At 32.5% G+C, this 27,612-nt stretch overlaps 1 protein-coding gene across 1 annotated transcript in view; it reads left to right on the top strand.

Annotated features, from left to right (window-relative positions):
- Positions 1-17,774, top strand: part of LOC108914286 (gram-negative bacteria-binding protein 3) — a 23,492-nt gene extending 5,718 nt beyond the window's left edge. Inside the window, exon 2 of the mRNA XM_018720061.2 lies at positions 17,297-17,774. Within this exon, the coding sequence (XP_018575577.1) occupies positions 17,297-17,718 (422 nt within the window). The 3' untranslated portion in view covers positions 17,719-17,774. The remainder of the gene's footprint in view (positions 1-17,296) is intronic.
- Positions 17,775-27,612: the final 9,838 nt, after the last annotated feature.

Genomic DNA, 27,612 nt, shown 5'->3' with positions numbered 1-27,612 from the left:
AAAAACCGAGCAGGAATCGCTATTTTCAAATTCTGAGCGGATTTTGACCAGATTTTGTATAAAGGGGTTTTTTGGGTCGCTGATTACGAATATGAATTCACATTGTAAAAATTCAAGATGGCTGATCCAATATGGCGGGTGTACTTTTTTGAAATCCACCGATTTCAGTAAAATTTGGCATCATAAGGATTGCTGGTTGATCTCACCTTCATTAATCACACATCTGGAGCCAGATTTTCATAAATCAAGGTAAAATTTGTAGGCAGAGTCATAATTTTAGGCCGAGTAGGCGGCATTTTTTCGGCAAAGTCACATTTTTAGATTGAAGGCATAAGCAGATGCAGTGATGTGCTGTGTGGCAGTAATGTGTCCTTTTCCTTGAACTTTAAAATTATTAAGAAATAAAAGCATCTAAATGCCATAGGAAAACTGCATAGTAGTTAAAAAAATCTGATTGGAAAACCATAAGCCCATGCACGACTAAATAAATGAAAGAATAAAGTAGAAACTTTTTTGTCTTGTCCCATGGAAACAAGCACATCACACTACACATCATTACATGTGTAGAGTCCTTAAGTCATTTTTTTAAGCGAAGTCACATTTTTAGACGGAGTGGAATCTTTTACCTTGATTTATGAAAATCTGGCTCCAGATGTGTGATTAATGAAGGTGAGATCAACCAGCAATCCTTATGATGCCAAATTTTACTGAAATCGGTGGATTTCAAAAAAGTACACCCGCCATATTGGATCAGCCATCTTGAATTTTTACAATGTGAATTCATATTCGTAATCAGCGACCCAAAAAACCCCTTTATACAAAATCTGGTCAAAATCCGCTCAGAATTTGAAAATAGCGATTCCTGCTCGGTTTTTTGAGGTTAGGAAAAAACCACACGTTCTAGCTTAATTCTGACAGTGGATTTGAATTCAGCAGAATCTTTTACATATAATGCACTATTTGATGTGGAAATAAATTTTTTTCCAAATTTTTCCAGTAAATTTTCATCAATGTTTACTATTTTTCACAAGTTTTTTGAGGTTAGGAAAAAATTGTGACTTGATGGGCCAATTCTGACCCCAGATTCGTGTTCAAATTACTACGAAAAATATATGTCGCATAAAAAGTATACCCAACTTTTTTTTTGTGTGGCTGTGAATTAAGGAAAACCATTTGGAAAGTAAGAACTTCAACACATTGTATCTCGAAAACAGGGCGTCGAAGAAAAAACTTTACATGAACTATCCCTATTATTTTTCCATGAGTAACTTGCACACAAGTTTTTTTTTCAAAACATGAACGGGACACCCTGTATACATTTTCCTTCATAACTTCTCTATTCTAATAAGTATTACTTGCTTAGGTTATCATGTAATGTTATAAAAAACATTTAGGTATTAATAACTTTACCACATAGAGAAAGGTGTGAATTAAATAATATATAAACTAAGATAGACTGTTAAATTTGTATATACGTTAAAAGAGCAGAAACTATCAATTTCTCTTAAAAACTTGGCAGCTATATTTTTAATATGTACCTTTATAGAATATTTCTATAAAATTAGATATTCAAAACTGTACTTACCTATACAAATAAATCCATTCAATTTGTTGTACGCATGTTGTGTGTCAAAAAATCGTAGTATTTATTTATAAGACTTATCTACTTGACCAAAATAAGGGCTCAATAATCCGAATCTCTCAACCAGCTTGAGCTCTTTATTCGTGATTTAGGACCTAATTACAATAATTCGAATCCATAATCACTTTTACATAATGGGTGTTCCATGGCAAATCACTGACGTCGTGGTTTTTGATATTTTTTAGTAACCATTTAGAATAGCTTTCATGAATTTTTTCCAATTTTTATTTCAATCCCCCATTTGAATATTTTGGGTAGAAAAAATTTCATATACCTAAGGATATCATAATTTTTTTTATCTCCTTAAAAAAATTTTCAAAAATATCATCTTGCAATATGCAAATTTTTGAAACAAGTTCTAGAGAGGGATATTTCTTTATTCTATTTTTTTGTATTTTAAATTTTTACAAATAGTGTACGCTATTAAACCAAATTTTATTATATATGTAAATCACATGACAAAAAATATTATATCTTTAAAACTACCTCTATTAATATTATAAATATCTAAATTATTAATAACTAAATATTCTGTCTTTTTTTCAGTATTAGAAAGTTTATGTTGCATAATGCCATAATATGTTGTTATATTTTTGATTATTTATATTTAGTAAAAAATATTTATGTATTGTATGTAGGTTAACGAAGAAATAATATTAATAGAAGAATATTGAATTTTTTGTAGTAAATTTGGTTTAATAATGTACGCAACATTATCAAAGAAGATTCCGCTCTAGAATCTATCTCATAATTTTACGTTTTAAAAGATGAAGATTTTTTTTGAGAATTTTTCGGAGAAAAAATCGAAACTCTTTAAAAGCATATTTTTGGTTTAAAAATGAAAAAACACCTCAAAACAGTAAAGATGCATAATTTTTATATTTTTTTTTATAAAACTACATCTCAAAACGAACAAAATGAACAAAAAAGGTTTACGAGATCTTTAGTTCTCTCCGAGTTACAGGTATTTGAAAATTTCTTACCCAAAATATTCAAATGCTCATAACTTCTTCAGGGGTTGAAATAAAAATTCATGAAAGCTACTCTAAATGGGTACTAAAATCTATATACAGGGTGTTAATTAAGTATGTACAATAAATTCAACAGATAATTATTTGAGTGATTTTAAGACAAAAAGTTCATATAAACATTGGTCCGCATATGCTTCGTTTTCAAAATACAGGGTGTTAACACTACACTGAAAAGAATAAAAATAGTAAACCCCTTCCGTCAAAAGAATCAATCGATTGATGTTATGAATTTAGTTTTACCTATTTTAAATTTGTTTTTCTTTTCACTGTGGCAGAGATGCCCAATTAAATAAACAAATAAATAAAGTACTAAACTCAAACATTACAGACAAAGGCAATTAAATTACTTTAACGTACAATTAAAAAATTAGATGTTAAACATACTAAAACTTGCAAACGGAATCTATCATAATGGAAACAGACAGGAAATGTATAAATATAATTCTATCGAAAACGTACCGCAAGGCATTACAGGGTAGTAAAGAACTTTTCGGCAAAATCCAAAAACAGGTCAAATTTGTTTCTGAGGGGGACAACTTTTGGCTCAAAAAGCATACCAAAATCTTCAACCCCCTAAGTGGGGGTGCTATCCCCTAAATTTTTTCAAATGGGAATGGGGGTCAAGTGGNTATTAGATTTTGGGTCAAAGTATTTTATTTTTTAATTAAGTTATCTTTCCTAATTAATAATGTGACATAAGTAAGTGAAATTATCACTGTATTTGGCTAAATAAATGTTTAAATTATAAATGTTTTCAAAAAATTTCGCTTCAATGTTTTTAGTAAGTCATTTAAATATCTCTTAATGGTTGACATAATTTGAATTTTTCCTGTTTTTTGAAAAACAAAGATTCCATTTTTTACATCATTTACTTTATCGTAGTATACTTTATCTAGTATTTTATCGTTTAATGTAAGGGATGTCCCAAAATTCATGCAAGAAGTAATTTTAATAGAAAACACAGGTTTTTAAATAAAAAATGAAATTTTTTTATTTATTCATAAAGTTTACAGTATAGGGTTGCGGAAAAGAAAAGCATATCGGATAAATGGCCTTTACGGCTTTGCTGGCACACACGCACACTTTTGTTGAAATGTTTCATGATCGTTTTGCATAAATAAGTCTGAATTTTGTTGATATGAATTTTGTTGATACAGCGCTCAATTTCCTCCTTCAAGGCGTGGGTGGTTGTAGGATTGTTGGCATAAACCTTAGACCTCGAACAACTCCAAAGAAAAAGTCCAACGACGTTAAATCGCATGATCGGGGCGGCCAATTCTGATCACCGAAACGACACGATCAGGAAATTCAGTAAATTAACTGTTTCTTGGGTTATATGGCATGTCGCCCCGTCTTGTTGAAGCCATATCTTGCAATTTAGCCACAAAAAACTGGATTATCATATGGCGACAGCGAGTACCATTAACCCTTATTGCCTGACCAGCCGCATTTTTGAAGAATAATCCGCACCAAACGGCGACATGTTGTGGATGCATTTGTTTCTCAACAATCACTCGTGGATTTTTTGAATACCAAATCCGACAATTTTATCGACTAATGAAGCCATCAAGATGAAAATGAGCCTCATCACTGAAGATGATTTTGTTCGCAAAATTAGCATCCACTTGTTTCATAATCGAACTCTCTGCGCTTACGTGGTCAGCAGACTTCAGTTCTTGAGTCAATTGAACTTTGTAAGCATAAAAATGCAAATCTTTCGTGACAATGCGCTGTACAAAGCTTTTCGAAATGTCCATTTCTTGACGGTGCCGAATTGATATTCCTGGAATCTCAGCAACACTCTCACGAACTGCTTCATATGTTGAACAACTTCTTGAAGGACGGCCAGTGTTTAAGATCACTAATTGATCCAGTCTCCCTAATTTTTTCAATTAATTTCTCCACAGATAATGAAGTTAAATCATTATTCCGGACATATTTTGTAAGAAAACTGCGAACTGTAACTACTAAACCTTTATTATTTTTAAAATATTACTCAACAATGAAAACGTGTTGTTCCTTCGTGCAGCGTTCCATTTTTAATAGCCTTGAACTGTAAGCTGTCACGCTGTCTTTTTTTAGTTGGCAAGAATTTACTTCACAAATGGCGCAAAATTCAAATCTTACGTGAATTTTGGTACACCCTGACATTGTGACACCCGAGGGCCTCTGGCTTGAACTATGTACCTTGGTGTGGGGTAATATTATCCTATAACACCCGTAGTGATTTCAAATTTGTTTGACATTTAATCTGTATTGATATTAATAAATGTTAGTTGTAAATTCTAATGTTGAATTCATGTTGAATTGAGGTACTTCCATTCCCAGTAATATTTGTGTATTGTTAATTTGAATATTTTTATTTAAAAAATATTCATAATATATTTATATTCTCTAATTCCTTCCAAAATTAGTATATGTCCATTAAATGTCTAAACAACTTTTCTTAATAAAACGTCTTGCCATTTTTTAGAATTTCTGACGATGCAGACGATTGCTCGTATTATCGTATTAATATTTATAGAAATGTAATCATATAAATTATTTCCAGATAACTCGTAATTTCTGCCTTTCACTGCCTGTATAAAAATTTCTTTATCCCAGATTTTTATTATTATAAATCATCTTATTCAACTTGTGATGGCATTTATTGACTACTAGATGAAAATCTAGTTCTAGTTGCATTACAAATAAAAGAAGCGAAAAGCATACAAGTCTATAGAAAACTCCATTAATTTATATTAATGTATTATATTATGTATTTATATTAATGTAAATTATATTAATTAAGATATTCTTCAATACCAATATTGATTCCTCTCATTAATAAGAACATAAAGAGTAATATTAAATTTTTCCTATAAGCTCTACGATTGGAGGTGAAACACGGTTTTTAATCAATGTATGTAAAATTTGCAACAAAAATCTAATCAGCAGTTACAGAATAGAGGGGTCTGAGAGGGTTTCAACTGTAAAAAAATATTTTTTACTTTAAAAAATTTATATGAGCAAAAATCTTGACATTGTTATTAGAGGCTCGTCAGCAAGGAATCATGGGTGCTTAAATTTCTCAACAAATAGAGACAAATAGTTATTGAAATATTGAATCGATTTCATTTAAATAAATGCGTTTTTGCAGAACTTTCATGTATTTTCACATTTTTCGCGGCTAAAAATGCGAATAATTTTGTCATGATTCACGGATTTTCATCAATTGGATAAAAAAATTTCTGGAGGTACAAAAGATTTAATTGGAAATTGTCTATCAAAATCTGTATAAAAGAAAATTCCCTTTAACATCAAATGACTTTTTTTTGCTAGTTCAACCCTGCAGATCCATTGTAATTTCGACGCCGCTAGTTAGTCTTTGATTTTCCTTTTTCCTCTATTTTAAATTCTAATTCTAATTCAAACAAATCTTATCAAATGAAGTCAAACAATGTTCTTCGGTAGCAGAGATCTAAGTATGCAAATGATATCTAACCTGGCAGACTGCTGATATTGCTGGAAACAACTACTATATGAGTAACATGCTCCAATGAGCGTTGAATTATAGAACAACTATATATTTTTTTATACCTGTCGTTTGATTATGTTCAAGTTCTATAGCACCGCGGCCTTATCAAGCGTATTGTGCATCTCTCTGTTCAGTAATATTCAGCAAGTAGTTTTGTCCTTTTTACAAAGCCCAAAAGCTTCCTTACTGAAACTTCTCTCAGTTCCTTAGGTTCCAGAACAGGTTTTCCTAGGAAATTGTATAGATGTTTCCTAAAGTGACAATGTCACGTTGTAAGTCCCGTCACTTTCCTAAGACGATTTTTAGTCAAGCTCAGCAACTCATTCATTGCTTTGTGAAAAAACACTCCCATAAGTTTCTTCGCACGGTTTTACCCTGGCATTGAACCCCAATACTTTCTATGTTCTGACTCAGTCCATTTGCCTAAAGCCCCCCTGATCACATGTGTCACAGAAGGGCTCCAGACCAAAGAATTCTATTTCTTCGAACCTCTTCCTAGCAAGTTCATCCGCGTTCTCATTTTCGTCGTTTTTGAGTCCTGGAACCCAACACAATCTAATGGCAGTTAGTTCAATCAGCATTTGGAAACATTCCCACGCAAGTTGAACTACCTTGTGTGTGTGTGTGTGTGTGTGGCTAAAGCTTTAATTGCTGATTAACTATCAGAGAATATGTATATAAGTTTATGATTATAACCNTCAATTAATTTCTTCACAGATAATGAAGTTAAATCATTATTCCGGACATATTTTGTAAGAAAACTGCGAACTGTAACTACTAAACCTTTATTATTTTTAAAATATTACTCAACAATGAAAACGTGTTGTTCCTTCCTGCAGCGTTCCATTTTTAATAGCCCTGAACTGTAAGCTGTCACGCTGTCTTTTTTTAGTTGGCAAGAATTTACTTCACAAATGGCGCAAAATTCAAATGTTACGTGAATTTTGGGACACCCTGACATTGTGATACCTGAGTTTTGTCCTTTTTACAAAGTCCAAAAGCTTCCTTACTGACACTTCTCTCAGTTCCTTAGGTTCCAGAACGGGTTTTCCTAGGAACGTCATTCTACTACATTAACAGTAAAGCTTCATCATCCAAGTCACATCACCAGCAGACCAAACTATCTACAAGCCTTAGATTGTATAGATGTTTCCTAAAGTGACAATGTCACGTTGTAAGTCCCGTCACTTTCCTAAGACGATTTTTAGTCAAGCTCAGCAACTCATTCGTTGCTTTGTGGAAAGAACACTCCCATAAGTTTCTTCACACGGTTTTACCCTGGCATTACCCCAATATTTTCTATGTTCTGACTCAGTCCATTTGCCTAAAGCCCCCTGATCACATGTGCCACAGGAGGGCTCCAGACCAATGAATTCTATTTCTTCGGACCTCTTCCTAGCAAGTTCATCTGCTTTCTCATTTCCGTCGTTTTTGTGTCCGGGAACCCAACACAATCTAATGGCAGTTAGTTCAATCAGCATTTGGAAACATTCCCACGCAAGTTTTGAACTACCTTGTGTGTGTGTGTGTGTGTGTGGCTAAAGCTTTAATTGCTGATTAACTATCAGAGAATATGTATATAAGTTTATGATTATAACCTCTATGTACATTGTCGCGAAGATATCTGTTTGGAATACAGTGGGAAACCTCCTCCGACTGCAGCTTGCACTCCGTCTGGGTCTGAGTCCATATATTCCTGCACCCGCCTCCCTGGTCGTTTTGGAGTCATCCATAAACCATACCAGGATCTTTCAGGAAATCAAACCTTTCCTCCCATTTGCTCTGATCTTCCATTTGAGTTTCGAATGGCTTGTGGAAGTGAAACCTTGGAACCATCTTGTCGGATGCCATCCTCAGAGTTGGTTCCGACATAGATGATTCCATAATCCTGAAATAGGGACTACTTCTCAGTCGTTACTATTCCTGAGTCGGTATGATAACCACACTTCTCTTGCCACCACTGTATGGAGCGGTTGTAGATTTAGCATGACTTCTAGCGCAGCTGTCGTTATACCCAAGTAGACCAATCTGTATTGTATTTGTATCTGTATTTAGATAATTATTAATTATTGATTGTTTAATAGGTATTATTGTGGTTTAATTTAATCCTATTCCCATATTCACAATATCAGCAGTTACGAATCTTGCCTGTGGTTAGATATTTTTGGCCTACCTAAAATTCTGGTATTGAAGGAGATTGTTTGATTTAATTTTTTTATTTGTTTTAACCAATACCTTTAAAATACAGTAAAAAAAATACACATATATACCCATATACAACCGATACCACCCGAAACCTTTCTACTTACTATAATTCGAACCGTACTAGAAAAATACCGTCGTTCACGGCAGAAAGCCATAAGCGTTAAAAATTAATTTTATGGCTTTGTAAAGCGGCCGTATCGCAACGAATTATCCGCGAACATACTCTGTGCATAGGTGTAATAATTAACTGAGAACATGAATAAAACATAAACAATTCTGGGCATAACCGATTCCCAGATCGCGTGTCAAATTCACGAAAACACGAAAGCTTTTTAATTTATTTAGCGGGCGGCTCGTAAACGTGTCAATTTTAGTTTATATTAACGCGAACCGGGGTCTATTTATAGCCGTAAAGTTTAAGATGGACGAAAAATCACGAGCGCAACGGGGAAAATTGGGTTAGCGTTAGGGCGATCAGCAGAATTTAAATTTATGCCTACAGGGAACTTCAGGGTATGATTGAGAAATTTCCAGTATTGTATAACTCAAGGTTATTTGCAACAGTTTGAATTATAAAATAAAAAATAATAATAATTCATTAAAATCATGGATAACTAACACATAAGTTCAATAGTATACAAAAACATGCTGGAAGAACAATTCATAGTACTTGTATGATTCCTTTAATATCGTTCATATATATATTTGAATCGTATTTAATATCGAATTATTAATAAGTGGATGCATCCATTAGTAGCATTTTTTATTTGTATATAGTGTTTACAAACGTGGAAATTATTTTTAAAAGATATCTTTTTATATTGTGGGAAACAACTGTTCTGCAGATTACAGCCTTATTCAGCATTTAATTTCTCCAATATCTAGTAAACAGCTAAAATCATTCGTCGGTAGAATCGCCAGAAATAAACCGATTTCTGACTAATTAGTATGAAACCATTATAGCGTATTTTGTAAAAGTTCATACTATAAAGAGATCGGCAGCTCTTGTAGCGGAGGCACATGAGAAGTGGGTTAGTTCTAATTTTTATAAAATGATGTTAAACGGGCGCCAACCTACAAATAAATTAAACTTATTATACTCTATAAATGTTTCCTCACCTCGTAGGTAGAGATTTGCATAGAAACAAAATGCACAAATGAAGTATGTTTTTTACAAATTGTCGTCCTGGGGTGTACTGGGATGTTCTGCGGAGTTCATGGGTGTGTATAGATGGTCCGGAGTGTGCCGGAATCGGGGTTTACGAATCTGATGTCGCAGTGGTTGACCGAAATCTCTACCAGGCTACCATAAAAATTATTTACTTGCTGTTCAAAGTTCACTTAGAATAGACCAACGATGGATGGCAACTTCTCTTAAATCTTCATTAAATCTTGTATGACTTTACTTACTTTAGTTACTAATCTTCGCTAACGACTCGAAAATTCTTTACTTATTATAATTTTAATTATAAATCTTTAATTTTTAAACTTTATACAAATCTTTAATCAAACATTAACTCGAGCCTGAAATCTTAATCAAAATCTTTACTCGAAAATACTTTATTTCGATATTAATTTGATTTTAAATTTTCTTTACTGAAGAAAATCTTTACTCATAAATTTTTAAACAACTCTTTGTAATCTTTATAGATAAATCTTTGTAACCTTTATAAATCTTTACTGGTAAGCTCTAATGAGAGAGGAAAAAACGGAATTCTATTAGCACGTGGTTGTACGGCATTGAAGGTCATAGAAAATAAGAAAAATTCAAGTGGTTAAGAAAACTGAAATCTACTAGTTTGAATTTAAAAAACTAGAAATTTAAATATTTGTTTAATCACCTTTATACGATGGATTTCATTGTTCACAGGTGATTAAATTTAGGTAAACTTTCGGTTTAGATTTAAAATCACACACGAGCTCGTTGCTTTACCAGAAAATCAAAGAGAGCTTCAAGTCGCTCCGACAAGGGTTTTTATTGAATTAAATTTCATAAAAACTCAACCATTATGATTGGTCGTTCACAAAATAAATTTCGAATAGGGCAACTGCTAATTAATCACCACTGAACAGGTTCTAACACTGACCATAACCTAGGTCCAAACTACATATTATTCAGTATTCGAGTATCCAGCTTGATATGACAAATTATATATTCACTTTATGTCTATAGCATATACTCAAATTCGTGCTTACTGTAATTTTACCCAGACTAGACTGATATTGAGAGACTTTTTGATGTGCAATTGTGTGCAATGACAGTTACAAACAACCAACTTTAACGCGAATTGAAACATTCACAATATTAATATTCAGTGATGTTATATAATAAAAGATCAAATAGTCCAAGGGGACTTTGCCTTAGATATTGGGCTAAATCGTAACAGTCGGCACCAACAACGAAAAAAAAGACAAATAAAGTATGAATTAGTTATTAAGTACGTATTATTTATTTATCATTTTTTCAGTGTGAGATTTTTGGAAAGATTTCTAGATCTTTTTCACATGTGGCAAAATACTCAGATGTTTAAAAGTCAAGTATTATTCCACAAATAATTAGTTCAGACAACATCATCTAATATATTCGTATTCTGTAATTTAATTCATCATTATAATCCCAACTCTTTAAAACTTCTCAGATCCACAGACATTATTTTCAAAGTTATCCTAAATATTTTAAAACGTAATCATGCAATTTGGTTCACAAGCTCAATTCAATACTTTTTTTATCATGTTACATAATTAAAGAATATTAATATCTATTATTATGTTATTATATTTAATTTTGAATGTTGTTTTGCTTTTGTTGTTTGTTTGAATTTTATGTTGTTAATTATTAGTTGGGCGCCATTTGATGAAAAAAATTTATATTTAGATATTTGAAATTGTTTTCATTGAGTAGAGGTCACTCAACTTCACGGTGTGGTTTCCTGTTATTCTATTTTGTTTTAATTTGATTTTGCTGAAAGTAGTTTAAAATTAAAGATATTTTTAAAGTTTCACAATTGTGAATATATTACAATTTTTGTAGGTAACTGTAATTTTAATAATTGACAAAATTGTATCCTTAGACTAAATAAAACAATTATAAAGAATTTCCCGCTCTTAATTTAAAATTTCAATGTTATGATTAGATGTTTTTCTGTGGACATGTCAAGATTTGACAAAATAAAAATTTATTTTAGAATTTTACGTGTTTAATATTTGAAATTTCAATTTGAATTGGCCAATACTGGCCAAGTATCTATATACAACTCGCAATACGTTTCGCAGTTATGCTGGTTTCTTTCCAACTCTGGATATGCGATGGGTCCATATGCTGTTTCTAGGTCGAAGGTATTTTCTACGTTGTTGTCCAGAAACTCGTTCTGACTGCAACCACTGTAATGTTATAAGACGCCACTGTACTACACTTTGTGATTTTCCACTTTATTTATTTCACTACCTTTTTTAACTAGTTCAAATTTTAGTGTTAAACTTTATGTTTACTGTTAATGGTGATTATAAACTTTTCGGAATTTTAACCATGTATGGACATTGTGTTTTTGACATTATTTCCTGCGACTGACGTTTCACGTTTCAGCTGGCTGGGTAGATAATTTTCACGTCCTTATTGATTTTTATTGATATTCAATTGTTATTTTAGGTATCAAACTAACGATGCTACTGCTTCCGAAACTTATGAGAGACTAGCTAGCTACCTTGAGCTCAATTTTTGGTTTTATTGAAGTGGAAACAAAGGAAATGTTGCTATGGAAATGTCAAACTAAACCTTCGAGAATTTTTATTTTCAGAATACTGACTTTATGCATATTCTAAACTGCAGATCTTTACATATTCAGATTCTTTACATTTTTCTGCATTTTTTGATACCACTAACTTCTTTCTAGGTTAACTCTCAAACTCTAACCAAATTTTACTTAATTTTGAAAATTTTAGCTAAATTAAGCTATACAGCTTACTTTTCTGACTGTCTGTCCATTCACTGTCTTTACTATTTACCCTTTTTCACTCTTCTAACAGTCCTTTACTGTTTTTTGAAACATAACGATTGAAAAGTTTTAGGTTCATCAATTTTAAAGTTTACACACAAATTTGAACTTGGGTTGGAACCTCAATACAGTTTATGATGTTAAGAAGGTCTTTTGCACACTGCACAAACTATTTTGCAGTTCTACAACACTTTTAAAACTAGAAATTTACAAATTCTGACGATCACAGATCTGTCATTTTATAAACATAATATGAAACTTTTTACAATGGCTCTGGTTTAATTGCACTCATAAATACTGCTTGCTATGCTATATTTTCATTTCTACAAGATTTATTGCATGTTACTCATTTATGTGTGAAATTCCTTTTCCCATAGCTTTCCTTTTTCTTTTCCTTTCCACAACTTGTCATAATTCTGAACTTTTCCCTTTGCTTATATCTGTACATTAATATGATATCTGACTTTACTAAATGGTTCTTTATTATGCTTTTTAACTTTTTTATAATGCTTGAGTGTATTTTATTTACTATTTAATGTATAATTTTAGTTTCAATCATATAATTTTGACAGTTGAGACGTTTTATCGAATGATTTTAACTTATATTACTGCAAACTTATTTTACATTTAAAAATATCCTTCATTTTAATATTTTCTGTGTTCCACATCCCTTTTGTGTCAGTTTTATCTGTATTACTATTGAATATTTCTATTTATTTCGAAAATTTTACATTGGTCCCTTTTTTATATGTTTTAAGAACAAATCATAACACTATATACGCATATTTTTGTAGTATATTTTTTTGTAAATGAAATGGAAAATATTTCAAAATACCTCCTTTTCTTATCTGAAGGTTATACCTGAAATTAAATATATCCAAAAATTAGTTGAATATTTATGGTTCATAATGAATNCCCCGAGCGGGGCCTACTCTTTTTTGAAAAACGTTCTCAATAAACTTTTATATACGGGGTGTTTAAAAACTAAAGTACAGGGTGTTTCAAAAAATGTTATATTTACTAACCAGCGAGGAGAGCACCGCGGAGCGGTGCTCGGGCCGCGCGCAGCGCGGCTCGAGGGCCAAAGGCCCGAGAGAAAGGTCAAACTTCGCGTCAGCGAAGTTTGCCTACCTTTCTAGTCTGTACATTAATATCTGACTTTACTAAATGGTTCTTTTTTATGCTTTTTAACTTTTTTATAATGCTTGAGTGTATTTTATTTACTATTTAATGTATAATTTTAGTTTCAATCATATAATTTTGACAGTTGAGACGTTTTATCGAATGATTTTAACTTATATTACTGCAAACTTATTTTACATTTAAAAATATCCTTCATTTTAATATTTTCTGTGTTCCACATCCCTTTTGTGTCAGTTTTATCTGTATTACTATTGAATATTTCTATTTATTTCGAAAATTCTACATTGGTCCCTTTTTTATATGTTTTAAGAACAAATCATAACACTATATACGCATATTTTAGTAGTATATTTTTTTGTAAATGAAATGGAAAATATTTCAAAATACCTCCTTTTCTTATCTGAAGGTTATACCTGAAATTAAATATATCCAAAAATTAGTTGAATATTTATGGTTCATAATGAATCGATAAAATTAGGTACGTACCGGATGTTTAAATTAATGAACAATAAATATATTTTTGAGTTGTAGTGTCGAAATAAAACTGCGAAGTTAAATGCCACTATACAATTCAAAGAAATATGTATAACCAATGAAGGACATTCAAATGAATAAGAATAAATCCCAATAATAATAATCTTTAAAACATGCTAAAAAGATCGTTTTATAATTTAGACAAGATTTATAACTAGTTTTGAGAAAAGTAGATATAATTGTAGAAATTAATTTTATCCGCAGTATAATCCAAACCATAGTGATATACTATAGGACGAAAATGAGTATTAACTTTGTCTTTCCTTAAATTATTTTATACGAAGTAGAAAGGGAAACCTCAATCCTCTCTATGGTACAACTTTTCTTCAGTTCTTTTCCGTCGAAAGTTATTAACAGAGACTTCCTTTAAAAATTATTTAAATTTATTAATTTAGCAATGTAAATGAGCTGGGAACAACATTTTAAATATCGTAAAGCACAAATTGGTTACTTCGAAAATTTAAAATTGTTTTAACAGTTGTGACTAACAATTCTCATCAATTACATTAAATATAAAAACATCCTAGTGTTTTTAAAGATTATCGATATTGAAACAAGAGTACCTTTTTGTGTCATTTTGCCTCTAGTAAAATGCAAAATTGTGTAAGTATTTTTTTCGACTTTGTATATATGTATTACATTGTGTGCATTTAAAATCGCATTTATAGCAAAATAGTATACAGGGTGTTAAAAAAGAGTGTAAAATATTTAAGGAAGTAATAGTATGAACCAAAATAAGCAGAAAAGTCTCAATAAACATGGGTCCGCAAAGTAACGGTTGCGGAGATATGGAATGTTTAATGATTTTTAGCATCTTTTTTTATTTTGCAAAAACGTTGTGTATTTTCTTATAATAGTTGGTTGATGTTTAGTGAAATAAACAGTACGTATTTGACAGTTGTTCTCAGTGCACAAGTTTTCTTTCGCTATGGCTGGTTACTCTAACGCAGAATTAACAGACATGCATTTCATGTATGGTCGTGCTAATGGGAACGCCACCGAAGCGCGACGTCTTTATGTTGACGCTTATCCAAATCGCCAGATTCCTTCACAACGCATGTTTGGAAGAATTCACCAAAGATTGCGTGATACCGGTTCCTTGAGCAAACAGTGCCATTTATCCGGAAGACCAAGGTCGGTATCCACTCCTAGAGCAGAAGAAGAAATTCTAGCACTGGTAGAGCAGAATCCAGGTACGAGTGTGCGGAGAATATCAGCCGAGGTAGGAATTAGTGGTCCTCTTGTTTGGAGAATCCTTCACGAGCAACTGCTTTATCCATACCATGTGCAACGAGTACAGGCCTTAAATCCAATAAATGATCATCAAGCACGTTTGGTTTTTTGCCGCTGGTTTCTACGTCATGATGCTGAAGACCCTCGTTTTCTTGCAAACATTCTTTTTACTGATGAGGCCGGGTTCACAAGAAATGGAGTGTTTAATTTTCACAATACGCATATTTGGGCCGACGAAAATCCTCATGCTCTAATAGAATCTGGACATCAGGCACGTTTTTCATTAAACATTTGGATGGGTATTGTAGGTGACAGGTTTCTAGGTCCTGTTGTTTTACCAAACCGATTAACAGGCGCTGCTTACCTCAACTTTCTGCAGAACACACTGTATGAGTTTTTGGAAGACATTCCTTTGAATCAGAGGCAACAAATGTGGTTCCAGCATGATGGTGCTCCAGCTCATTTTTCCATGGCCGTTAGAGAGCATTTACACCAAACTTTTCCACATAGATGGGTAGGAAGGGCCGGACCTGTTTTATGGCCTCCAAGATCGCCTGATCTGAACCCTCTAGATTTCTTTGTTTGGGGATATTTGAAGACATTAGTGTATGGTACTCCTGTAAATAGCCTGGAAGAGCTGCAGCTACGGATTAATCAAAAGTGTCAAGAAATCCAAACCAAGGAGGGTGTTTTCGAAAGAGTTCGAATATCGTTGAGACGAAGATGTCGTGCCTGCTTGGAAATGGACGGAGGGCACTTTGAACATCTTCTGTAACTTTGTTTTTTGTTTGTTAAAAGCTTCCTTTGTCGGTTTATTCCTAATAAAATAAAATGTTTGAAAAACGAATAGTGGTCCATATCTCCGCAACCGTTACTTTGCGAACCCATGTTTATTAAGACTTTTCTGCTTATTTTGCTTCATACTATTATACCTCCTGAAATATTTTACACTCTTTTTTAACACCCTGTATAAGCTTTTTTTGTGAAATAATTGTTCTGCAACTATTTATTTGTCGTATTTTGTCTTATTTAATTGGGTATTTTCGCTGCAGAAATTTTTTTTTATACAAATAAGTTCTTTTGCCAAAATGATCATTTGGATCAAAGAATCAACCTGTTCACAAATAACTATGCTGCCAAGTCATTTATTTAAAATTTATGTTTCTTTTCAGTTAGGTAGAGATATTCTATTAAATAAATAGGAGTACCTAGTTTTAGTTATTTTAAGGTATTTGCTTGATAATGGTAAAGTAAATTAAAAAAGTAGTAAATCGAAAATGCAAGACATCCGTTTTCCTCAAAAACAACTAGAATTAAAAGCAGTAATCAACTTTTCAAAACATCCCAGTGACATTGGATTTCTGGCGCCTTTAGAGATAGCTATTCCTTCTATCATTTACTAAATAAGTAATTAATTCAATTTTGATAAATCTATATCGTCAAAGTTCAAATTTCAATAACTTTAATCTCAAAAAGAAAATATTTTCCTAAATTTATATTCTGACCACCCGAATATTTTGGGCCTAAAACACTCTGTAAGTGTAGTATAAAAATTACGCTATTTTTCTACTTCTTGAACAATACAAATATTGGGAAGAGAGTTTCATACTTCAAGTTATGTCAAAAATTGAACACTTAATTTTTACCTGTCTTTTTGGAGAGAACCATCCCAAACATGTCAAAATTGTATCATGTATTGTGTTCTAGTGCAGAAATCGCTGGAATTTGAATAGGAAATTATTGATAGAAAATAATCTACTTCCCCTCATTACAGCTTAGAGGCAACTCCAAAGTCAATATTTTATTAATGAAAATATGTTTCATTTAAATATGTAGTTTTCATATGCATGAATCCGATTTACACAGTTGAATGAGGAACCATTTGTCAAATTACATTTACTGTTCACGCCATAGTTTATCGCCGTCCACTTAAATAAAACCCATCCAAACCGCTTTCATTTACGAGAAACATGTCACCTATTGATTAAATTTGTTGCAGATATCGTGGAGGAACAGCCCCACAATCGTTCTCACGCGTCGTCCAATTCCGGAACACCACAGTACAGTCCCATGTGTGAAGCGGCTTTGAACCTATCCAACACTGTGGACGAACTAAACGGCGACATAAAGACGTTAAAAGAGATAAATGATGTCCTGAGGAATGTCGTCGCGAAAGACGATACGTTGTCTAGAACACTGAGGTTTGAGGGCATCCTTCCTCCCTATGACGACGCCCAGTATACCGCCCAAATTATCCTACAGGAGAAATTAGGCCTGCACATTCCAGTGGTTAATGCTAAGAAGGAAGAGGACGGGAGTATTACGTTTCAAGTGGCTAGTTTGGACGATAAAATTCGCGTGATTAGAATTGCCAAAGAGAAGTTAGAGAAAACGAAATCTAAAATTATCCTTATATACTAAATATAATTATGTGTTAAATACTATTACTCTAATAATATAGATTATTATTTTATTTATTTATTACTTTTCTAAATAAATTGTAAAATACATTTCATTACTTTATGCAACTCAATTTTATTTTAAAATATAACAATACGACTAAACCTTAAGAGAAAAAAAAAACAAGATTCAGGTTCTCAGTAACAGATCATTTATTTGTTTTTAAACATTTTGTTTTAATAATATTAGAATGACTAGGATATGCCGTGTACAATATATCTCTAAAACATTCTGCCAAAAAAGTATCCGGAATTTGTTAATAAAATACAATATACCAGGTGTCCTATTAAGGTCATCGACCGGCTGTAACTCTGAAACTATTTGTCCTATAGATCGGGAAAAAAATTGATGACTAATATGGTCACTAGAAATTCAGGAAAATTATTTTTAGCTTCTAATTTTGGCCGCTAGAGGGTATATTTCTAAAATAAAAATAAAAAACTGCTTTATTTTAAAAAAATCAAGTGGAACGATAGGTACAACTTAATGTTTTTGAGATCTTCTGCTCATTCTTCAAAATTTTTGTAGGAAAAATTTTGCTCCATCTCAAAAAATATAGGAAGGGGGGTGAAAATTATTTCCTATGACAAAAAGTAAGACAACTCTGGATTACGTAAACCTATTTCAATGAAGTTGGGCTTGTTGAAACGGTAATTGATTGCTTAATTATAACATTAAATTGAATTTCAATTTAAAAATTCAAACGTAATGCTACCTTTTTAATTTTATGGTGTTTTTACACAAAAAATAACGAAAAAAATATCTCAAGCCAGAACCTTGTATCTTCTTTCAGACTGAAGTTATTAACAAAAGTTGATAAAATGATATTTTTTGAGGAGTTAAAGAAAAATACGTTTTTTATTGCAACATCCAGTATTTATCTGCATAGAATACCGAGGACCTGATAAATTATTCCTACCACTAGGAGTCCGAGTGTTCAAATAATTTAATAACAATCTGAAATAAACTATATTTATTAAATTAACAATAATAGCTAAAATAAAAATAATCTGTTCATAAAAATAAAACAGGAAATAGGACATAAATTTACAATTTTAATTTAACAAGTGTTCAAAGTGAACTCCATTATTTTCTAGACATTTTAGAAACCTTTAGTGGGTAGAAGATACAGCAGTTTCAATTTCTGTTATTGAAATCAAGTTTATACCGTTTCTATTACGATTAATCATATCCTCACTCGTAGTTGATCGAGTTTCTCCATAAATAGAAGTCTAAAACTGTCAAATCGGGACATCTGGGAGGCCAACCGGATGGTCCAACTCTTCCAATCCACCTGTTGCGAGATTGCGAGTTCAAATAATTTCTGATATTTCGTGAAAAATGCGCCGGGCAGCCATAATGCTCATACCACATATTTAAAGGGATGGCTAATGAATCATTTTCCAAAAGAAGTGGTCCTGAGTAAGTTTAAATAGCTCTCGTCATTGAGAGTTTCTTCAAAAATGAACACAATTATTTTTCTTTCAACAATACCGCTCCACACACACACACACACACACACACACACACTAAATTGAATCTGGTGATCAATTTCAATCATCCAGTGCCGATTATTTGCTGCCCAATAATGAGTAAGTATTGTGTAAGTTTACTTTACCCAGCTAGTAAATGTAGCTTCAGCAGTAGGTATAAATGAAAAATTTGGATCGTCTTGTAATTTGTTAAGTGTCCATTGACAACATTGCAATCTTTTATCAGTATCTAATACATAGAGAGCTTGATGCAATTCGACATGGTATGAATGCATTTTATGGTCCTTTAAAATCTGCTAGATAGTTGATTTTGATAATCCTATGTCTCTTTCTATATCTCTTATACTTGACCGAGGATAATCTTCAATATATCCTAGTACGTTTATCATATTTCCTCATTGGAGATTCTTTGGTATCTATTTGCAGCTGGTACTGGCAGAACATATTTGTCTCAAACGTCTTTCAAGGCGGGTAAAAACCACCCGTGAGAAATGTGTTCCTTCCAGATATCTCAAGGAGTACTCTCGTGCGGCAATAACAGTATTTTCAAAACATTCAAAGGACACTGTAAGCATGTCGTACGCTTCGGTGATGGAGTATGACATTATTAGAAAATAATACTAATAAATAATCAATTTGTAACAAAGGAAAGCAGTCAATGGTAAACTAGACGTAAACAAATATGAATTAATGACAGCAGCACATTAACGTTTGTTTCATACTTTCATGCCTGTTCTGATATATTACCTCTAATAATATAGTAATATTCTAGTACTCCTAATGGTAATAATAATTTATTAGGTGCTCGATATTCTATGCAGATAAATACTGGATGTTCCAATAAATAACGCATTTTTCTTTAACTCCTCAAAAAAATTCATTTTATTTAAACTTTTGTTAATAACTTTGAATTCATTAATTTTTCTAATTGTTATGATTTTTTAAATTTCTGAAATCATCCCTAAACTTCTAGTCTCCCTAACTCTGTTAATTTTAATAGTACAAGAAAAAGTCAATACGCCATTTTTATGTAGAATTTTATGCTCTACAACTTTTATACTTCTTTTTCTAACTCTTACCCCTTTTGAGTTATCTTGAAAAACCCCTTTAATTTATCTTTTTTCACCCCTGGCCGGGGGTTGAAAAAATATTACTGTTACTTATTGTTACCTCAAACTAACTTATATCAAAAATTCAGGCAAGTTAACCAAAATTGCGATTTAAAGGCTTATTTAATTGGACCACAAGTGTTTAATTGGACCACAAGTGTTCAAGTGTTCAGTTAGTAAGGAACTTGAGGACTCAATAAGGTGGTAACAATCAAGGATTGTAATCCTTCAAAAAGAATAAAATTATTTGCTTTGGGCACATTTACACGGATCACTTTGAATGATCATCGCTGACAAACCATCTGACGCATTTAAAAAGCGCACAAGTAAACAGTGAATCATCGTCAATAAACATAGGTTTAAAGAGTAAAAAGTGAAACTGTTCTACTTGAATGAACCATGTAAAATCACGTTCGTGACAAAGATTCAATGTCAGTACTAAATGCAATGTTTCACGATTTCTGCAATTAAATTTAATTCCGCGACAACGTTTTCTTTATTAAAGGAAATTGCTGTTATAAATGAAGCCAGTTTTTAAGTGGAAAAATGGCCATATGCCAAATGTTTTAATATTACTTCAAGAAGAATCAGCCTTTTGCAATTAAAAAAAGAATAGAAATAAAGTTATAGAGAATTCACTTTGAATTGCAAAATGCATACCACTTTTTTATATTCCCTCACTTCACTTCACTTCCCCTTTCTTAGAACGTAACTAACGAACTAGATGGATAAATGTTGATTATATTTTATTTTATACTAACAATGATGATTTATAAAGTTTTCTGCAGGGATCAGCCAACATTTTTTAAATGCCTGCCATGTAAATTACAGTTACGTGCATGCTTTATTCAAATATTAAAGGATTAATATGCGTTACAATACATTAATTCAACATATTAATCGTTTCCCTCCATAACATTCATCGAAATATATTCCCATCTTTTAATCTCCGGTTTTTTCTGCTCTGCAGTATTTCATTCTGCAAGTTGAGCATCAACTTCAATATTAATAAATGCTTCTTTATAAAGTATTTACGGTTCGATACTCGTTCCATCCGAGATTCATTGCGCTGCTTCAGCTCTGTTATTGGTTTCCTCCATTGTGTTTAGGTCGAGACGGATCCGAGAAGCGGATGTATGTTTCATTTGCGGCAAATATGGTTGAGTTCATAACCCTAATCCTTCTCTGTTTTCTTTCATTTTTAAAACCACTTTATTACTTTCCACGAGCCATTTGTTTTCGGTATTAGAAAAATTGGGCGCTGCTAGATTCCAAATAACAAAAACTGTCACGGGAAGAGTAATATATTAAATTGTTATAAATGTACTGTTTATTAATTAGTTTTTATAGTACTTTTCCAAATTGTCTATTACCAATTATAATATTGCAAGTCTTCTTAATTTATGAAAGAATAGGTATCAAGAAATAAATCTTTTTGAACAAATCTTTTAATGCTCCGTGTCCATCTATACAAGGAAATGAAAAAATATTACTTATTTTACTTCATCTCCACTATCACTTTGTTCAAAAAAATTAAATCTGCAGAGTTGATAAAAATTGATAGTCCAGAAGGCGGAGGCCCAAAACACTCTCTCTGATTATGATAATTTTCCAAAAACCCCAATTTTTTTTTTTCAAATCGACTAGAAATATATTATAGACAACACATTAAAAAGCACAAGCGTCGCACAGTGAGGAAAAAATGTTATTAACAATAATTTACGTAGCAAAAAATGCTTTTTTATTTATTTTTCCTCAATATTTCGATTGGAGATCATTTTTATTTCAAATGAAATTTTCTACAAGATAGTGCTGTTCCAATTTTTTATTATCACAAAAATAACACATAGGTCAACATTTGATCTAGAGACTATCGTCAGAAGTGACTATGGTATATAGGGTTTTTTTGGATCCCTGATCACGAATCCGAGGTCGGTTAAACTCCATCACATCAGGTTCAAGGTGATTTGAAGGTCAAATCAAGAAATGACCTCCAAAAAATCTGAAAAAATGCATGCTTATGATTTAGAGGTCACTGAACTCGAATCCGAGGTTTGTTTATCCCTACGATACACTCTAGAGGTCATTCAAGGTCATTTCAAGGTCATTCATGATGTATTTTGGATAGAAAAGTTAAAATCAGTCTCAAAAAATTCGTTTAAATGTTTTTGAGGTCACTGAACGCAAATCCAAGGTTATTTAACACTTTTAAGACAAAAAATGTTGTCAAATTTCTAAAAATTCCTGAAACTTAATGAAGCCTCCGAAAAATAGTATTGGACATTATGCCGAGTTATTCGCATAGCCCCACAAAGAATAGTGGACGGTTCGAAAGACAAGACTATGGTATCTGTATGATTTCGAGGTCGCTGAATCCGAATCAGGTGTCTGTTTAATCCGACCAGATCTGGGTAAAGGTTAGTTTAAGGTCAAATGTAAAGAACCAATTTCCAACAAGGTAAACCAATATATTTATACGCTTTTGGGGTCACTGAGTCCGAATCTGATCAGGTCTGGGTTAAGGTCAGTTCAAGGTCAAATGTAGAGAATCAATTGCCAACAAAGTAAATCTACATATCTATACGTTTTGAGGTTGCTGAATCCGAATCTGAACCAATCTGGTTTGCTAAATACTCTCAAGTTCCACACTGAAAACCACAGCCTCCTGCAGATGTAGGAAGCTGTGCTAATTTATACGTATTAAAATTTGGGTAAAAAATAAGATTAAAGAAAGAAAGCTTTAACTCTCTCCAATTAATTATTTTGACATGACAAAATTCTAGTATAAATAAGCTTAATTAAGTAAGTAAAATTTATTTGGTTTTGAACCCTAATGTGGAGAATTAGGTTTGAGGAGTAGGGAGAAAGAATTCGCCAAGATATTAGAGAAATGGGCCGTCGGTACCAAGCTGCTGAAGAAAACCTAAAAAAAATCAACTTAGATTTTTTGACAATAAAATATTTCGATAGCAAAATTTCAATCGACACGGACTCACTGTGTAATGAAGCATTAACGGACACATTGGTTTAAACCGTAAGTACTTAATTTTTAACTAACTTTTCTTCGAATGTCGCCAAGAAGTTCCCTGCCGCCCCCAAACACTGAAGCCGCAGTAGACGACACCGCTAGTGGCTGCATCCGTTAACGACGCTCTGTAAAAATAGGAAAAATCACCTCAGTTTCGAATTTCGAAAACGGACTTCACTACAGGACCTCTGCTGGTTCATCAGGACTATGATCGGGACGTTTACGCTGATACCCTACCATTGATTAACCAGGAAAGATACCTAGCCGGTACATGTAGTACGTCTTAAATTATTGTCATTTTGCGTTGTACAAAACCTCTAAAGATCAATAATTGCTAAATTTTTTTTACAAACACATTGCTCCCGAACTTCTAAATATTTCAAGTACTCACAGGAGACCTCGAAATCAGTACTAGGCAAGGCCTAAAAGACAGTGATATGGACATCAGAATAACCATACTCGAAGTGTCGCCAAACCATTAGTGCAAAAAGGCTCAGTTGAAACCATCCATAAAACCATATCATTCCGAAAGTGGAAGATGGCAACTAAACAAATAAATCGTTTCCCACATCTCTAGGAATCTGCGTCGTCTCCGATGGAGGACAATCGACCAGCACAAAGTCCACACCCCCCAACCGTCTGTTGAGGTTGGCGTCCGAACACCCCATTTGCCCCTTTACCTGCGAGCATGCACTGTAAAAAAAATCGGTGTGAGTGAGCGCAATATAAGTACAGAGTGAATCCGCTGAATGAAATGATTGACTACATTTTCACTCAATATGATCCATTTTGATAATTTTACTTATTTGTTTGATAATATTTGAACTAAAACTGAGTATTTTCACTCAAATATAGGTACCCGTTAAATAAATTCTCCAAATAAACTCTTATTTAGTACACTTGTACCTAACTCGGAGGAAATGTGATCATGATTGAGTGACCCCACTCCATTCTATGGTTGTCGTACGTTGTCTTTGTCTATTTCCATCGTCCCCATAAGGTTATCTCGTGGCGTGGTGTATTGCGGGTAGTGCTAGACAAGTATCTGTTTATCCGGTTATTTTAAATGCAGAGGTTTGATTACAATAATTAAAAACAATAATAGATTGGGACTCGATTAATATTTGATTAAATAAACGGATAGTTAAATTGTTACCTATAGTTACTTACGTATCTGTAACGTACAATATAAGTTATGGCAACCTATTCGTCCAATCAGTTAACCAATTCCTTTGATCGAAACCTAAAATATTGTCTCTAAAATAAATCTGTGTAGAAAACACTGTGGCAGCTTATTAGTTTATGACTTTAATACATTGATATTTAAATTAAAATTTAAAGAGCATATAAACCAAGTCAGAGTAAAAAATTACTCAATAATAATTAAATTTAGAGAAAAAGTCAACTCTTAATTGGTTTTACATACAGTAGTTAAAAGTTACTCACTTCTGTTGCAATAGTTTCACTCATAAAATTTTAGTAGTAGGTACTCATACTAATATTTCACTCAATCGGGTATGGACAAAAATTGATACACTATTGAGTAAAATTGAGAGAAATTGAGTGATTTTTTTTTACAGTGTGAGGTGGAAGTCCCAGCACCGCAGGCAATACATGGAGATCTCGGTAAAAATTCTGATTCGCCCCATACTAGGGTTAATTTTCAAGTTAAATCTGTTCCAACTCACTATCTTGTATAATGATGATATTACCTGTATGTAACATTTCTTCTACCATAAGGATTTAATTCAGTGGGTATATTAAATTGGTACTATGGTGCGAGGGTACGATGCTACAGAACCTCCATAAATGATTACAACTCACGTGACCAGTAATTTTATTTTCTTCACGTTGACAATTAAATTTCGATAAAATTAAAGCTGTAAGATAAAGATTATATTAAAACACAACATTCTGTTTCACGGTCTGTAATTTGTGTAATTTTTCACGAGATTTTATTCAACCAATCAGCGATGGCATTTTTTCGAGCCTAGACGTAACGGTTTGTTAATGTTCATTGTAAATTAATCATTAATATTGATGACGCTAAGATTTAGGGATTTTTAATTGACAGTACCAGCCATGGGTTGCCTAAGTCTAAGCACGGTGGTCACGTACCATCGTTATGGCCGCCTACTAACAGCGCACCACGGGCTCGCGTTGCATCGGACCTTAGACCTATCATGAACGAAAGTTTGTTGGTGGATTACTTATACCATAATGTTACAAATTAATGGAATATATGTTTCAGATGATTAAATAAACAGCGGAAGGAAATTTGAACACTTTATTTTATAAATAATTGTTATTGATCTATTTTCTTAGGTTACTTGTTTAGTATACAGCAACTTTTGTTTTCTCCTGAAACTAATAAATCCCGAAACTTTAATGTGTCTATCAGATTAGCAGTTTGCAATGAATTACCTCCTGTCGGACAAGGAAACTTGAAAGAACAGATTAGGCTCCTTTCTCCCGAGCAGTATATTCGGACAAATTTAATTACAGCCGAAACACAACGTAATAAATAAGTCGGAAGAGTGGGAAGAAAGAAATTCCGGTAAGAAGTCACTCCGCTAGATTGAAATTCAGCGGCGCAACGAGGCTGCATTTTTAATGGCGAATCTTTTTCTCTTAAGATATATTGAATTGATGAGTTGGCAGTTATTGGGCTTCCTGTTCTCATAGATTAGTTACGTGAGAAGAAAACATTACTTATTATTTATTGCCCTTCCGGAAAGCTTTGTGGATAATAGCGTTGGCTTTGTAAGTCGTTGTTTAGTTTCTTGACTCTCTGATGCAATATAAATTGCCCTTATAAATAAAATGCTTCATATTTCTTCCTCGTGATTCGCATTCACTTCATCGTTCGCTGATAATTATATTTCTTGTTTGTATTTTAAAGGGAACGTCGAGGCGGTAAATCAAGAAATATTAAATTGGGGGATCCTGAGCATGATAAGAATAAATTAATTATTTATATTGCGTACACAATTAATAAACACTAAGATAAAGTTAACGCTACTTTCAATTAATAAAAGAGGGATCTACTACTTACTCATTTTAGAATGCCGATAAGTTCATTAGCCAGATAGAAGCGCTAAATTCTGCAAATTCGGAATTAGCAGTTTAAAGAGAATAAAATACTTACCGAGATAAATCAGAAACAAAGTATGAATCTGCTTTTTTATTACTTTAGCGTCAGCAGCAACCAATTATACAAATAAAACAGTTTTTATTTAATGAATACAGCGTTCACAGTTAAAAATCTAATAGGCAAGACAAATTTTAAGGCATTTTTAGTAGTACATACAAGAAACATGGGTGAGGAATCATAAAGGTAACACTGACCCACAAAAAAAATTCATAAACTTTCAGAGTACGATGCCTACCTGTATTCACCCGCTGAAGACGATGGAGCCATCAGGAATGTTACTTCATGTCAGGATTTTTCCCTAACCACAAAAAATTGCACAAAATCAGTGGAAATCTTAAAATTTTTTGTTAAAATAGTTGATTTTGAATATGAAGTATATGTTAATAAACAAATAAACAAAATTAAAAAAACAACGAAGAAAAATATAATATTTATCTTACATATTCCAACCAATTACAATTAGAAGTATCGACAATACCAAATATGTAAAAATGTCGATGATTTTGGAGGAAATTGACTTTGTAAGAGTGAAAGTGGAAAAAATAGCGAAAGACATAAATAATGTCTAATTTACTCCGATTTATAAGAAGAAAAAAATTCTAAACAATAGACAGAACTAGTGCTTTAGTATTAGATGTAAAGAAAGAAAATGACTAAAGGAACAGAGAGTACTGTATACCGAAATCATGAATACGAGTTTCAAAAATTTTTCTTAGCATGAAGAACATTCATTACTATATTGCACAAATGTTCAAGGACTGATGAATGAACTGAAGCCATATATTTATAAGGGAAAATATAGGAGGCTGTTTATAGATTCCTCTAAACGAAGTTTAAAGGAAGTCCTTGTCCATAGTACAAATAAGTTTGCTTCTATTTCTATAGCACATTCAGTAACACTAAAAGAGGGGCACAATATATGAAATTGGTTTTTGATAGGATATAATATAATAAAATAAATGGCGAGTTTGTGGAGATTTAAAAGTTATAAACTTTATTTTAGGGTAACAAGTAGGGTACACAAAATATTCCTGCTTTTTATGCAAATGGGATTGTAGAGCTATGAAAAAC

Source organism: Anoplophora glabripennis, unplaced genomic scaffold, assembly GCF_000390285.2.
Source record: "Anoplophora glabripennis isolate ALB-LARVAE unplaced genomic scaffold, Agla_2.0 scaffold901, whole genome shotgun sequence".
In the NCBI taxonomy this organism is placed as follows: domain Eukaryota; kingdom Metazoa; phylum Arthropoda; class Insecta; order Coleoptera; family Cerambycidae; genus Anoplophora; species Anoplophora glabripennis.
Note: the sequence above shows the minus strand (reverse complement) of the source record. Positions and strands in the feature narration are given on the sequence as shown.